This window comes from Mus caroli, chromosome 1, assembly GCF_900094665.2.
Source record: "Mus caroli chromosome 1, CAROLI_EIJ_v1.1, whole genome shotgun sequence".
NCBI classification, from domain to species: Eukaryota; Metazoa; Chordata; class Mammalia; order Rodentia; family Muridae; genus Mus; species Mus caroli.
The window spans coordinates 15,671,603-15,683,947 of record NC_034570.1 but is presented as its reverse complement, the minus strand read 5'-3'; the positions used below and the strand labels follow the sequence as shown (position 1 = coordinate 15,683,947).

Here is a 12,345-nt window from a genome sequence, read left to right as displayed (position 1 = left end):
AAAACCCAGACACTATTGCATATGCCAGCAAGATTTTGCTGACAGGACCCTGATATAGCTGTCTCTTGTGAGGCTATGCCAGTGCCTGGCAAATACAGAAGTGGATGCTCACAGTCATCTATTGGATAGAACACAGGGCCCCCGCTGAAGGAGCTAGAGAAAGTACCTAAAAAGCTAAAGGGGTCTGCAACCCTATATGAGGATCAACAATATGAACTAACCAGTACTCCCAGAGCTATGTCTCTAGCTGCATATGTAGCAGAAGATGGCCTAGTCGGCCATCAATGGGAGGAGAGGCCCTTGGTCTTGGGAAGATAATATGCCCCAGTATAGGGGAATGTCATGGACAGGAAGCAGGAGTGGGTGGGTAGGGGAGCAGTGTGGGGGGAGGGTATGGGGACTTTCAGGATAGCATTTGAAATGTAAATGAAGTATATATATATATATAATGACATAGCAACACACACTACTCCATATATTAACATAAAAATATTCATAAGGAAAACAGTCTTCACATGGAACTAGTTAATTTGATTACTTAGAATATTTACCTAGATCTATATTTTAAAAATACAATTCACAGAGCATATGAAGCTCAAGAAGGAAGACCAAAGTGTAGACACTTCTGTCCTTAAAAGGGGGAACAAAATACTCACAGGAGGAAATACAGAGACAAAGTGTGGAGCAGAGACTGAAGAAAAGGACATCCAGAGACTGTCCCACCTGAGTATCCATGCCATATACAGACACCAACGCAGACATTATGGTGGATGCCAAGAAGTGACTGGATCCTGATATGGCTGTCTCCCAAAAGGCTCTGCCAGAGCCAGACAAATACAGAGTCAGATGCTCTAAGCCAACCACTGAACTTGGCATGGGGTCCCCAATGGAAGAGCTAGAGAAAAGACTGATGATGCTAAAGGGGTTTGCAACCCCAATATCAACCAACCAGAACCCCCCTACCAGAGCACCCAAGGACTAAACCACCAACCAGAGTACACATGGAGGGACCCATGACTCCCACCGCATATGAGGCAGAGGATGTCCTTGTCAGGCATCAATAGGAGGAGAGGCCCTTGGTCCTGTGAAAGTTTGTGAAGGCTCGATGCCCCAGTGTAGGGGAATGCCAGGGCAGGGAGGCAGGAGTGGGTGAATGGGTGGGAGAGCACCCTCATCGAAGCAGGAGGAGGTATATTGTATAGGGGGGTTCAGGGTGGGAGGACCGGGAGAGGGGATAACATTTGAAATGTAAATAAAGAAAATGTCTAATAAAAAATAAATAAAAAATAAAACAAGAAAGTAAATTTCACAGACATAACTTAGCTGAATAAATTGATCAAACACAACCAGAGGTAGAGTATCTCTAAGCCAATACAGTATAAGGTGCGAGGGACTGTATGTAAGAGACTAGATCAATTTCCTTCTTTGTTTTGTATTCTTCAAATTTCTCTGCCTTCTGAAGAACAATGCATTGCTTATTAAGATAAACGCTAATTTCTACATAAAGGAATATAGAATTTAATTAGACTACAAGCAGCAGTGTTTATTAACTGTATACATTCTCTAACACATGGGCAGGATTCCCAGTCCTTATGACAAGGAATTGAGTATACTCCTTCTCCTAACCGACTTCCACTTCACATTGCTAGAGTCTCATATAAAGTAACTGTACTGAGGGCTTATGTGGTTCAGCACTGAGCACCATACATAGAGCCAGGGTAAGAACATTTCAGATGAGGGTTGGGAGCCAGAGGATACTGGTTAATTCTTGTGCTATTAAGAGAGAGAGAGAGAGAGAGAGAGAGAGAGAGAGAGAGAGAGAGAACATGTGCTTGCTGTTTGAGAATGTTCTCAAAGTCAAAAGAGACTAAGGAGCTGCAGAAGTTACGGGTTCATGCACCCATAAGGTCCTCAACACAATGAGTCTGTATTTGGGAAGAGCAGAGATATGTCTTGCCCATGTTTTATAATGTTCTCCCTGAAGCTTCATCACACCTGATGACAAATAGTACAAAACATGGATGGGTTGTCTGAAGTCATGTTTCCATTTTAGTGAAGACCCATCAACACGAATGATGAGGGAGGCATGTAATTCATATGTTTTGATACTCAGTATTCTTCCTTCCCTAAAACCCAAACATTAAGCTGAAGGCCTTAGGATACATATCTGCTATAAATTCATTTTTTTTATCTAATTTGTCTGAGATCTAAGCATCCTGTGGAGGTCTAAGATCAAAGGAGCCGATTCTTTCTGATGTTGGCAGTGACACATAATGTGTGCTGACTTAGTTCTGTCTATAAGCTCACAGTGGGAGGTGGCCAGCCACCCTGAGCACCTTTACACTGGGAACTTTCATTTCAGCTGGGGAGTCTGTCAGGTGTGTGGTTGATTGGAGCTGCCATGTAAATAATTCATGGGAGATTTTTTTTTTAATGTTTAGGGGTCTGTAAAAGGAAGCTAAGTTTGCATTAGTTTTTTATGAATAGATGCAGACTTGAAAAACAAAAGGACAGGGATATTTCCAAGGAAGGTCTCTCAAAACCAGACTGAGAACATCATCAATGGGTTCAGAAAAAGCGACATGTGGTGTTCGATTCCTCAGGTCTGTAGTTGTATTGGTTTTATCTAAGGATTAAAATTTAAAACCTGTTTTTCTCTTAAAGTCAGTATCTATGGAGGTGATACCAAGTTCAGTACAGGCTACATGAGGGGACATGGTGATTGTGCAAAGCTAACAACAACAAACAGTTCCTCCCGTGAAGGCATTCAAAACGCTGTGAGGAAGAAAAGACTAACACACAAGTGAAGGTGGCCAATAGAGGAAGCTGCATAGGCCAAGTCAGTGTGCACTGAGATATAAATCCATGTAGCTGAGCTTTCAAGAAACATTTGTGAAAGGAGTTGCAGACCCTGTAGGAGAATTAGCATAACCAGGAATTTCCTATAGCTCTCAGCAAGATTTTTCCAGTTAGGTGACCATGGCAGATAAATAGAAGGCAACAAGGGTCAGAAAGGGATAGTGGAGATATAAAGAACACATGCTTCTCATATATTAATCCATGCACTATGTAAATTACATGAACAATATGGTTTGTCCTAATTTTTCCACTGTGAATACAAAACACCACTCATATTCATAGTTGCAATTGCCTTCATACATCTTCACATCCTTTTTCAATCCACTGTTATAATGAACTGAAGTTGAAACTGGTACTTTGTGTCCGTTTCTTATGATAAACCAAAGATGTGCTGACTGTCTTCTAACACAGTAAAGAAGGCAGCACTCAGTGAATAGGAACTGTATAATGTGCCTATTAATAAATCCCCATCTTCAATGTATGGGCATGGTAAACGTAGAGGATGATATTACTGTCTACTTCCCAAGAATTTGGGCATAGCTCTCATTTTTGTAAACAGTAAGGCACATGAGAGGCATCCTTTTGAATATGTGACATCGTTGCACACAGTGGAGAATAGTGTAGACTAGAGGAATGACCATCACACAGCCAACTTCCAGAAGAGGATAGTGAGTAGACACCATGACTTCTTTCACTATTACAATGGTTCCTTAAGTCTCTGTGCTTTTCCTAATCTTTCCACAGTATTGGTGTGGTCTTGGCTTCACCGACTCTGTAGAGTCAAATACTTGAATTTTTCCAGAAGGTCTGTTCCTGCTTTATTTGTGGTCTTAGAAAGTTACTTAACTTGTGTCTAAACTCCTTTACATCTAAAGCAGTGACAATAGCACTCCATAAATCAGAAAAGTGTTTTGAGAGCAAAATTATATGTGGAATTAGTATGGAACATGTGCTGGCTTTTGTAATTGTGATATGTGGCTGATTAAGACTATTAAAGCAAATTTTAAGAAAAATTACTAGTTTGTTTTGTTTCTTTTTTTTTTTAAGTTCAGTGTTCTGAATAAACATGTTGGTTGGCTTGATGCTTGGCCTTGGCTGTGATATGGATTTCAAATTTGACCCATATTTACAATCAAAAATATTTGTTAACTTAATAACAACGCATGAGTGTTTTTTCTTCTTCTGGGAATGATATAATCACATTTTGGTTACATAGTTAATGTTAATTACAAATTGAGAAGGAAAAACAGTACTTTTTAAGGAAAGCATTTCTAAATTTATTTGGAAATTTGGTGAATAGATGTCATTCAATATTTTATCCTTTGACTATGCTGTCATAATGGCCAAATATAGAACTTGAATATAGAATATAGTAATCAACTGACTGAAAACAAAGCCCATTCTTCCCTTATGTTCTTTTTATAGATATGAGAATGAAGGTCATGCAGGGAATGCAGAGCCAGTTTCCCCAACACTCAATGGATGGAGTGTCCAAAAGGAAAGTTAGCCGCCTTGCTGCCACAGAGGAAAGAACAGCTACACCTGCCCCAAAGATTCCCAGAATCACCTGTGTTCCAGGATCTCTTGCTCAGCAGCTGACACTGCAGGAGCCTGGGAACTGGCAGGAGGCCCAACAGCAATTGCTCAGATACCAGCTGGCAGGCCGCAATCAGCTGCTCCTGTTACGCCCAGACCTCAGGCAAGAGAGGAAACAGGGTCAGGAGCCTAGCCAGCTGGACAAAGGGAGTGACTGCACTGGACTTTCTCAAGAGAAGGCCAGTTGCATTACCACTGAGACTTTCTGCCTCCACACTGCTCCACCAGAAACTATCCAGTAACAGCTGTGGGCATGGAGCACTGTGGGCATTTGTATGAAAAGGAGAAAATATTCAAAATTATTTCTGCATTGTAAATGGGGGAGGAGAGGTCTGATCTGTTTGGACAAATAAGGAGAATGTGAACTCTAAATCTTTAAACTTTAATATGGAAGACAGTCAGGCAAATGCTTGTAGACTGAGATTGTAATCAATCATGTCTCTTGTACCTCTCATTGATCCTACCCAAGTCCAGCAAATAATAGGATCTCAAAGGCTTGCTGATATTTTCTGGGGTTCAAATTGGTTACGTTGCAGCCAACTTAATACCTGTGCTATATATACTGAGTTTCACTAAGTAGGAACTATGATTAAGATTCCCTCTAGTGAACACTCAGGATGCTTTAGGGTTGTTTCATGGAAGACCTGTGATAGCTTTAGTTAGCTAATGTTGTATCTGCAGTGCTATAGAAATACCCAGCGGATATTTTACACCAAAGTTTACCCTCCAAACAGAGTTAACTTAATAAAAGTTACTTGTAGATTTTATTTCATGGTTTAAATTCAGTCATTAACAGGCACTCACTGCATTGGAAACATTATCATTTATACTTCATGAGTACTTGTATAAGAAAGATGATGGTCACATGGGATTTGTTAGGATTTCAGTAAGGAAAAGTGTAATACTAAGTTTAGGCAAAAAAAAATTATGTACTATAGTTACATTTTACATTATGAGTATTTGTATGAAATGGGGAAATATTCAAAATTATATCTACATGGTAAATGGGCAAGGAGAGGTCTATCTGTTTGGACAATAAAGGGATAATGTGGACTCTCAATATTTTGACTTATTAGTTCTAATATTTTCATTTAGTTGGGTCAAATTTACAATGACAAGGAAATTTTCCTGGAAGACTAAACATAACCTAATGATAAAGTGCATTAATAGTTATAATAGAACTGATTGAGAGAGGGCTCTAACCCCCAGACTCAGATGAGATCACCATCTTGTATCCTGGGTTTCTCAGAGACCAGTCCACACAGGAGAGCATGCAGGTTGCAGAAGCAACAGAGCTTCTTGGACAGGGTCACTTCAGCCTTCATCCTCAGCTAGGAGGCAGAGCTGAGACCCAGTCTTCTGCACATCTTTCCTGCCAGAAGAAAGTCAGCCTCCAGGGAGGGCTCTGACCCCAGAACTCAGAGGAGAGCACCATCCTGAATCCCAGGTCTCTCAGAGACCAGTTTGCAGAGGAGAGCTCACAGAGAGCTTGCCTGAAGAGAGTGCTCTGAATACTGGGATTTAGGGGAGAGTTGGACTCCCAGGAGTGCTGACAGAGGCTAACAGAATCACAGGAGCAACAAGCTCCAGCCAGAGTCAGCTAGAACATCTAACACCAGAGATTACCAGATGGCAAAAGGCATACATAAGAATCTTACGAACACAAACCAAGACCACTCAGCACCATCAGAACCCAATCCTTCCACCACAGTGAGTCCTGGAAAAGCAAGATTCAGATTTAAAATCATATCTCATGATGCTAATAGAGGATTTTAAGAACGGCATTAATAACTCACTTTAAAAAGTACAGGAGAAGACTGCTAAACAGGTAGAAGTCCTTAAAGATAAAGAGGAATCACAAAAATCCCTTAAAGAATTACTGGAAAACACAACCAAACAGGTGATGGAATTGAACAAAAGTATCCAAGATCTAAAAATGGAAGTAGAAACAATAAAGAAAACCCAAAGGGAGACAACCCTGGAGATAGAAATCCTAGGAAAGAAATCAGGAACCATAAATGCAAGCATCAACAAAGGAAAAAAAGAGATGGAAGAGACTATTGCAAGTGCTGAAGATTTCATAGAAAACCTGGAGGACACAACAATCAAAAAAATGCAAAATGCAAAAAGATCCTAACTCAAAAATCAAGGAAATCCAGGACACAATGAGAAGACCAACCCTAAGGATAATAGGTAGAGATGAGAATGAAGATTTTCAACTTAAAGGGCCAGTAATTATCTTCAATGAAATTATAGAAGAAAACTTCCCTAACCTAAAGAAAGAGATGTCTATGAACATACAAGAAGCCTACAGAACTCCAAATAGATTGGACCAGGAAAGAAATTGTTCCCAACACATCATAATCAGAACAACAAATGCACTAAATAAAGATGGAATATTAAAAGCAGTAAGGGAAAAAAGCCAAGTAACATATAAAGGCAGACCTATTGGAAATACACCAGACTTCTCACCAGAGACTATGAAAGCCAGAAGATCCAGAACAGATTGTTATACAGACCCTAAAGGAACACAAGTAACAGCCCAGGCTACTATACTCAGCAAAACTCTCAATTATCATAGATGGAAAAACCAAAGTATTCCATGACAAAACCAGATTCACACAATATCTTTCCACAAATCCAGCCCTTCAAAGGATAATAAAGGGAAAACTCCAGCACAAGGAGGGAAATTACACCCTAGAAAGCAAGAAAGTAATCCTTCAACAAACCTAAAAGGAGATAATCGCCAAGAACAGAATCCCAACTCTAACAACAAAAATAACAGGAAGGAATGATTACTTTTCCTTAATATCTCTTAATATCAATGGACTCAATTCCCCAATAAAAAGACACAGACTAGAAGACGGGCTATAAAAACAGGACTCAACATTTTGCTGCAATCAGGAAACCTACCTCACAAACAAAGAAAGACACTACCTCAGAGTAAAAGTCTGGAAAACAAATTTCCAAGCAAATGGTCCTAAGAAACAATGTGGAGTAATCATTCTAATATCGAATAAAATTGATTTCCAACCCAAAATTATCAAAAAAGACAAGGAGGGGCACTTCATACTCATGAAAGTTAAAATATTCCAAGACAAACTCTCAATTCTGAATATCTATGCTCCAAATGCAAGGGTAACCTCATTCATTAGAGAAACTATAATAAAGCTCAAAGCACACATTGGACCTCACACAATAATAGTGGGAGACTTCAAGACCCCACTCTCATGAATGGAGAGATCCTGCAAACAGAAACTAAACAGGGACACAGTGAAACTAACAGTAGTTATGAACCAAATGGACTTAACAGATATCTATAGAATATTTTATCCTAAAAGAAAAGGATATACCTTCTTCTCAGCACCTCATGGTAACTTCTCCAAAACTGACCATGTAATCAGTCACAAAACAGGCCTCAAGAGATATAACAATATTGAAATTATCCCATGTATCCTATCAGATCACCACAGAGTAAGGCTGAACTTCAATAACAACATAAAAAATAGAAAGTCAACATTCACATGGAAGCTGAACAACACTCTACTCAATGATACCTTGGTCAAGGAAGAAAGAAAGAAAGAAATTAAAGACTTTTTAGAGTGTAATGAAAATGAAGACACAACATACCCAAACTTATGTACAACAATGGAAGCATTCCTAAGAGGGAATCTCAAAGCTCTGAGAGCTGTCAAAATAATCTAGAGAGAGCATACACTAGCAGCTGTACAGCACACCTAAAAGCTCTAGAACAAAAGGAATCAAAGTAACCCAAGAGAAGTAGAAGGCAGGAAATAACCAAACTCAGGGCTGAAATCAACCAAATGGTAACAAAAGAACTATTCAAAGAATCAACCAAACTATGAGCTGTTTTTGTTTGTTTATTTATTTATTGGTTTTGTTTTGTTTTTAGAAAATCAACAAGATAGATAAACCCTTAGCCAGTCTAACTAGAGGGCACAAGAACTGTATCCTTATTAACAAAATCAGAAATGAAAAAGGAGACAGAACCTGAGGAAATCCAAAACATCATCAGATCCTACTACAAAAGGCTACACTCAATAAAACTGGAAAACCTGGATGAAATGGACAATTTCCTAGAGAGATACAAAGTACCAAAGTTAAATCAGGGTCATATTAAAAATCTAAACAGTCCCATATCCCCTAAAGAAATAGAAGCAGTCATTAATAGTCTCCCATCCAAAAAAAAAAAAAAAAAGCCAAGGACCTGATGGGTTTAGTGCAGAGTTCTTTTAGACCTTCAAAGAAGATCTAATTCCAATTCTCCTCAAACTATTTCACAAAATAGAAACAGAAGGTACTCTACCCAATTCGTTCTATGAAGCCACAATTACTCTGATACCTAAACTACATAAAGACCCAACAAGGAAAGAGAACTTCAGACCAATTTCCCTTATGAATACCAATGCAAAATTACTTAATAAAATTCTCACTAACAGAATCCAAGAACACATCAAAATCGTCATCCATCCTGACCAAGTAGACTTCATTCCAGGGATTCAGGGATGGTTTAATATACAGAAATCTGTCAACATAATCCACTATATAAACAAACTCAAAGACAAAAACCACAGGATCATCTCGTTAGATGCTAAGAAAGCATTTGACAAAATCCAACACCCATTCATGAAAAAAAGTCTGGAAAAGATCAGGAATTCAAGACCCATATCTAGACATAATAAAAGCAATATACAACAAACCAGTAGCCAACATCAAACTAAATGGAGAGAAGCTCGAAGCAATCCCACTAAAATAAGGGACTAGACAAGGCTGCTCACTTTCTCCCTACCTATTGAATATAGTACTTGAAGTCCTAGCCAGAGTAATTAGACAACAAAAGGAGATAAAGGGGATACAAATTTGAAAGGAAGAAGTCAAAATATCACTCTTTTTAGATGATATGATAGTATATATAAGTGACCCTAAAAATTCCACCAGAGAACCCCAACTCCTGATAAACAGCTTCAGTGAAGTAGCTGGATATAAAATTAACTCAAACAAATCAAAGGCCTTTCTACACAAAGGATAAACAGACTGAGAAAGAAATTAGGGAAAAAACATCTTTCACAATACTCACAGATAATTTAAAATATTTTGGTGTGACTCTCATTAAAGAAGTGAAAGATCTGTATGATAAGAACTTTAAGTCTCTGAAAAAAGAAATTGAAGAAGATCTCATAAGGTGCAAAGATCTCCCATGCTCATGGATTAGCAGGATTAATATAGTCAAAATGGCTATCCTGCTGAAAGCAATCTACATATTCAATGCAATCTCCATCAAAATTCCAACTCAATTCTTCACAGAGTTAGAAAGGGCACATTAGCAAATTCATCAGGAATAACAAAAAACCTAGGATAGCAAAACTATTTTCAACAATAAGAAAACCTCTGGTGGAATCACCATGCCTGACCTAAAGCTGTACTACAGAGCAATTGTGATAAAAACTGCATTGTACTGGTACAGTAACAGACAGGTAGATCATTAGAATAGAATTGAAGACCCAAAAATGAACCCACACTCCTATGGTCAATTGATCTTTGACAAAGGAACTAAACCCATCCAGTAGAAAAAGGACAACAGTTTTGACAAATGGTGCCTGCTCAACTGGAGGTTATTATGTAGAAGAATGCAAACTGATCCATTCTTTATATCCTTGTACAAAGCTCAAGTCTAAGTGGATCAAGGAACCCCACATAAAACCAGAGACACTGAAACTTATAGAGGAGAAAGTTGGGAAAAACCTCAAAGATATGGGCAGAGGGGAAAAATTCCTGAACAGAATAGCAATGGCTTGTACTGTAAGATTGAGAATTGACAAATGGGACCTCATAAAATTGCAAAGTTTGTATAAGGCAAAAGACACTGTCCATAAGACAAAAAGGCCACCAACAGATTGGGAAAGTATCTTTACCAATCCTAAATCTGATAGGGGACTAATATTCAAAATATATATAAAGAACTCAAGAAGCTGGATGTGGTTTCCCTTCCCCCACCATGGAACCTGCTTGCTCAAGGGTGGAGTTTCCTGCTCATTCATTCTGCCACGCCCACTGCTGGACCTTGTCGCTTTGCTGCTTGGAGGCACACACGTGTTCGTCCTGCTACTGGACCCCGAGTTACTTGGCTGGAAATTATGTTCCCTCCCCCTTCCTTTATAACTGAATGTTGGAATTAGTAAAGGGGGGCCTTGAACATGGAATCGTCTTGGCCTCATTCTTTCTCCCGCCCCGTCTAGCTTCCTCTCTTTTCAGCTCGAACTGCCATCCTCAGTTGAACCATTCGCGTTGTGGACTGCGGGCGGGCCACAACAGCTGGACTCTAGAAAAATCAAATGACCCTACTAAAAATTGGCTTCAGAGCTAAATAAAGAATTCTCTACTGAGGAATACCGAATGGCTGAGAAGCACATGAAAAAAAATTTCAACATCCTTAATCATCATGGAAATGCAAATCCAAACCCTGAGATTCCACCTCACACCAGTCAGAATGGCTAAGATCAAAAATTCAGGTGACAGCAGATGCTGACAAGGATGTGGCAAAAGAGAAATACTCCTCCATTGCTGGTGGGATTGCGAGCTGGTACAACCACTCTTGAAATCAGTCTGGCGGTTCCTCAGAAAATTAGACATAGTACTAAGGGAAGATCCAGCACTTCCTCTCCTGGGCATATACCCAGAAGATGCTCCAACTTGTAATAAGGACACATGCTCCACCATGTTCGTAGCAGCCTTATTTATAATAGCCAGAATCTGGAAAGAACCCAGATGTTCCTCAATAGAGGAATGGATACAGCAAATGTGGTACATAATGGAGTACTACTCAGCAATTAAAACAATGAATTCATGAAATCTTAGGCAAATGAAGGCATCCATCTCTATCCAAACTAAAGAATACTTAAGTGCACTGAATTATCACATTTGTCTGCTCCCCACAAAGCCTTAAGACATGAGAATATGAAGCAAAGTTATGGATGACAGTCAGTCAGTAAAGAGAATTTCCACAATTTTCAGTGGAAATGTCAGATTTTCCAAGAGTATAAACCACGATTTTCCAATATCATCATGACTAAGGAGCTCTTCTGTGATTGAGACAGAACACAGACAAGCAACAGTTGTCTTCTACTGCTAACTCTCAAATAATTGCAGCATAGAAACTGAATCCGTTGGAAGTATTGGTAGAAAGTAGTCGTCAACTGGAAAGCGTATCTTTTCCCATTGTGAGTTGGCCATAGCTATCTCAGCCTCTTTCCTCTTTAACCATTCGTGACGTATCTCATAAAACTCCCAGTTTCTAAGATTACTTTGTTTGGAGGTGGAGACCCTTCCCTGTGGCTCTGTACCGACTTCTGAGTGCAGGAATGATGCTACTGAGTCTGATGCCCCTTAGGAAACGTGAATCCAGTATGTATGCATGCTGAGATACCATAAGACAACTGAAATGATACAAATTTACCATTGAGGTATAAGCTAGCTTCCTCAGGGTAAATCTCTGTAGCTGTGCATTTTTCAGACAGCAAAGGTATTTTAGAAATAGCTATGCCAAACCAACTATTTCTGCTTTGCTTCTCCCACGTAATTAGTCCTGGCAATAATTATTTTATTATATTTCATTTGGTAAGTTTTTGATAATTAAAATCATTGGCCTCTGCAAATTCTAGTGCAAACTCTGCATGCTAAAGTACTGCATGCTAAAGTCTTCATCGACCAATCCCTTTCAGAAATTAAGGAGATTGAGGACTATGGGAGAGTAGATCTCAGTCATTGCATTGCCTGCTGTTTATCTTTGCATTACATCTGCACTCAGGTAACTGCCTTCGACACTTGCTGAAGTCTATTCCATGTACCTACTGAGAATTTTCAGTAGGCTGT

At 39.2% G+C, this 12,345-nt stretch overlaps 1 protein-coding gene across 3 annotated transcripts in view; it reads left to right on the top strand.

The window, feature by feature from the left end:
- The window catches only part of Pkhd1 (PKHD1 ciliary IPT domain containing fibrocystin/polyductin), a 499,157-nt gene extending 493,437 nt beyond the window's left edge, over positions 1-5,720 (top strand). For 2 of the 3 annotated variants that reach the window (XM_029477027.1, XM_029477026.1), the window contains one exon: positions 4,285-5,720. In XM_029477027.1, coding sequence (XP_029332887.1) covers positions 4,285-4,697 — 413 coding nt within the window. In that variant the 3' untranslated portion in view covers positions 4,698-5,720. The remainder of the gene's footprint in view (positions 1-4,284) is intronic. The other variant, XM_021159032.2, reaches the window with a different exon arrangement.
- The last annotated feature ends 6,625 nt before the right edge of the window (positions 5,721-12,345 follow it).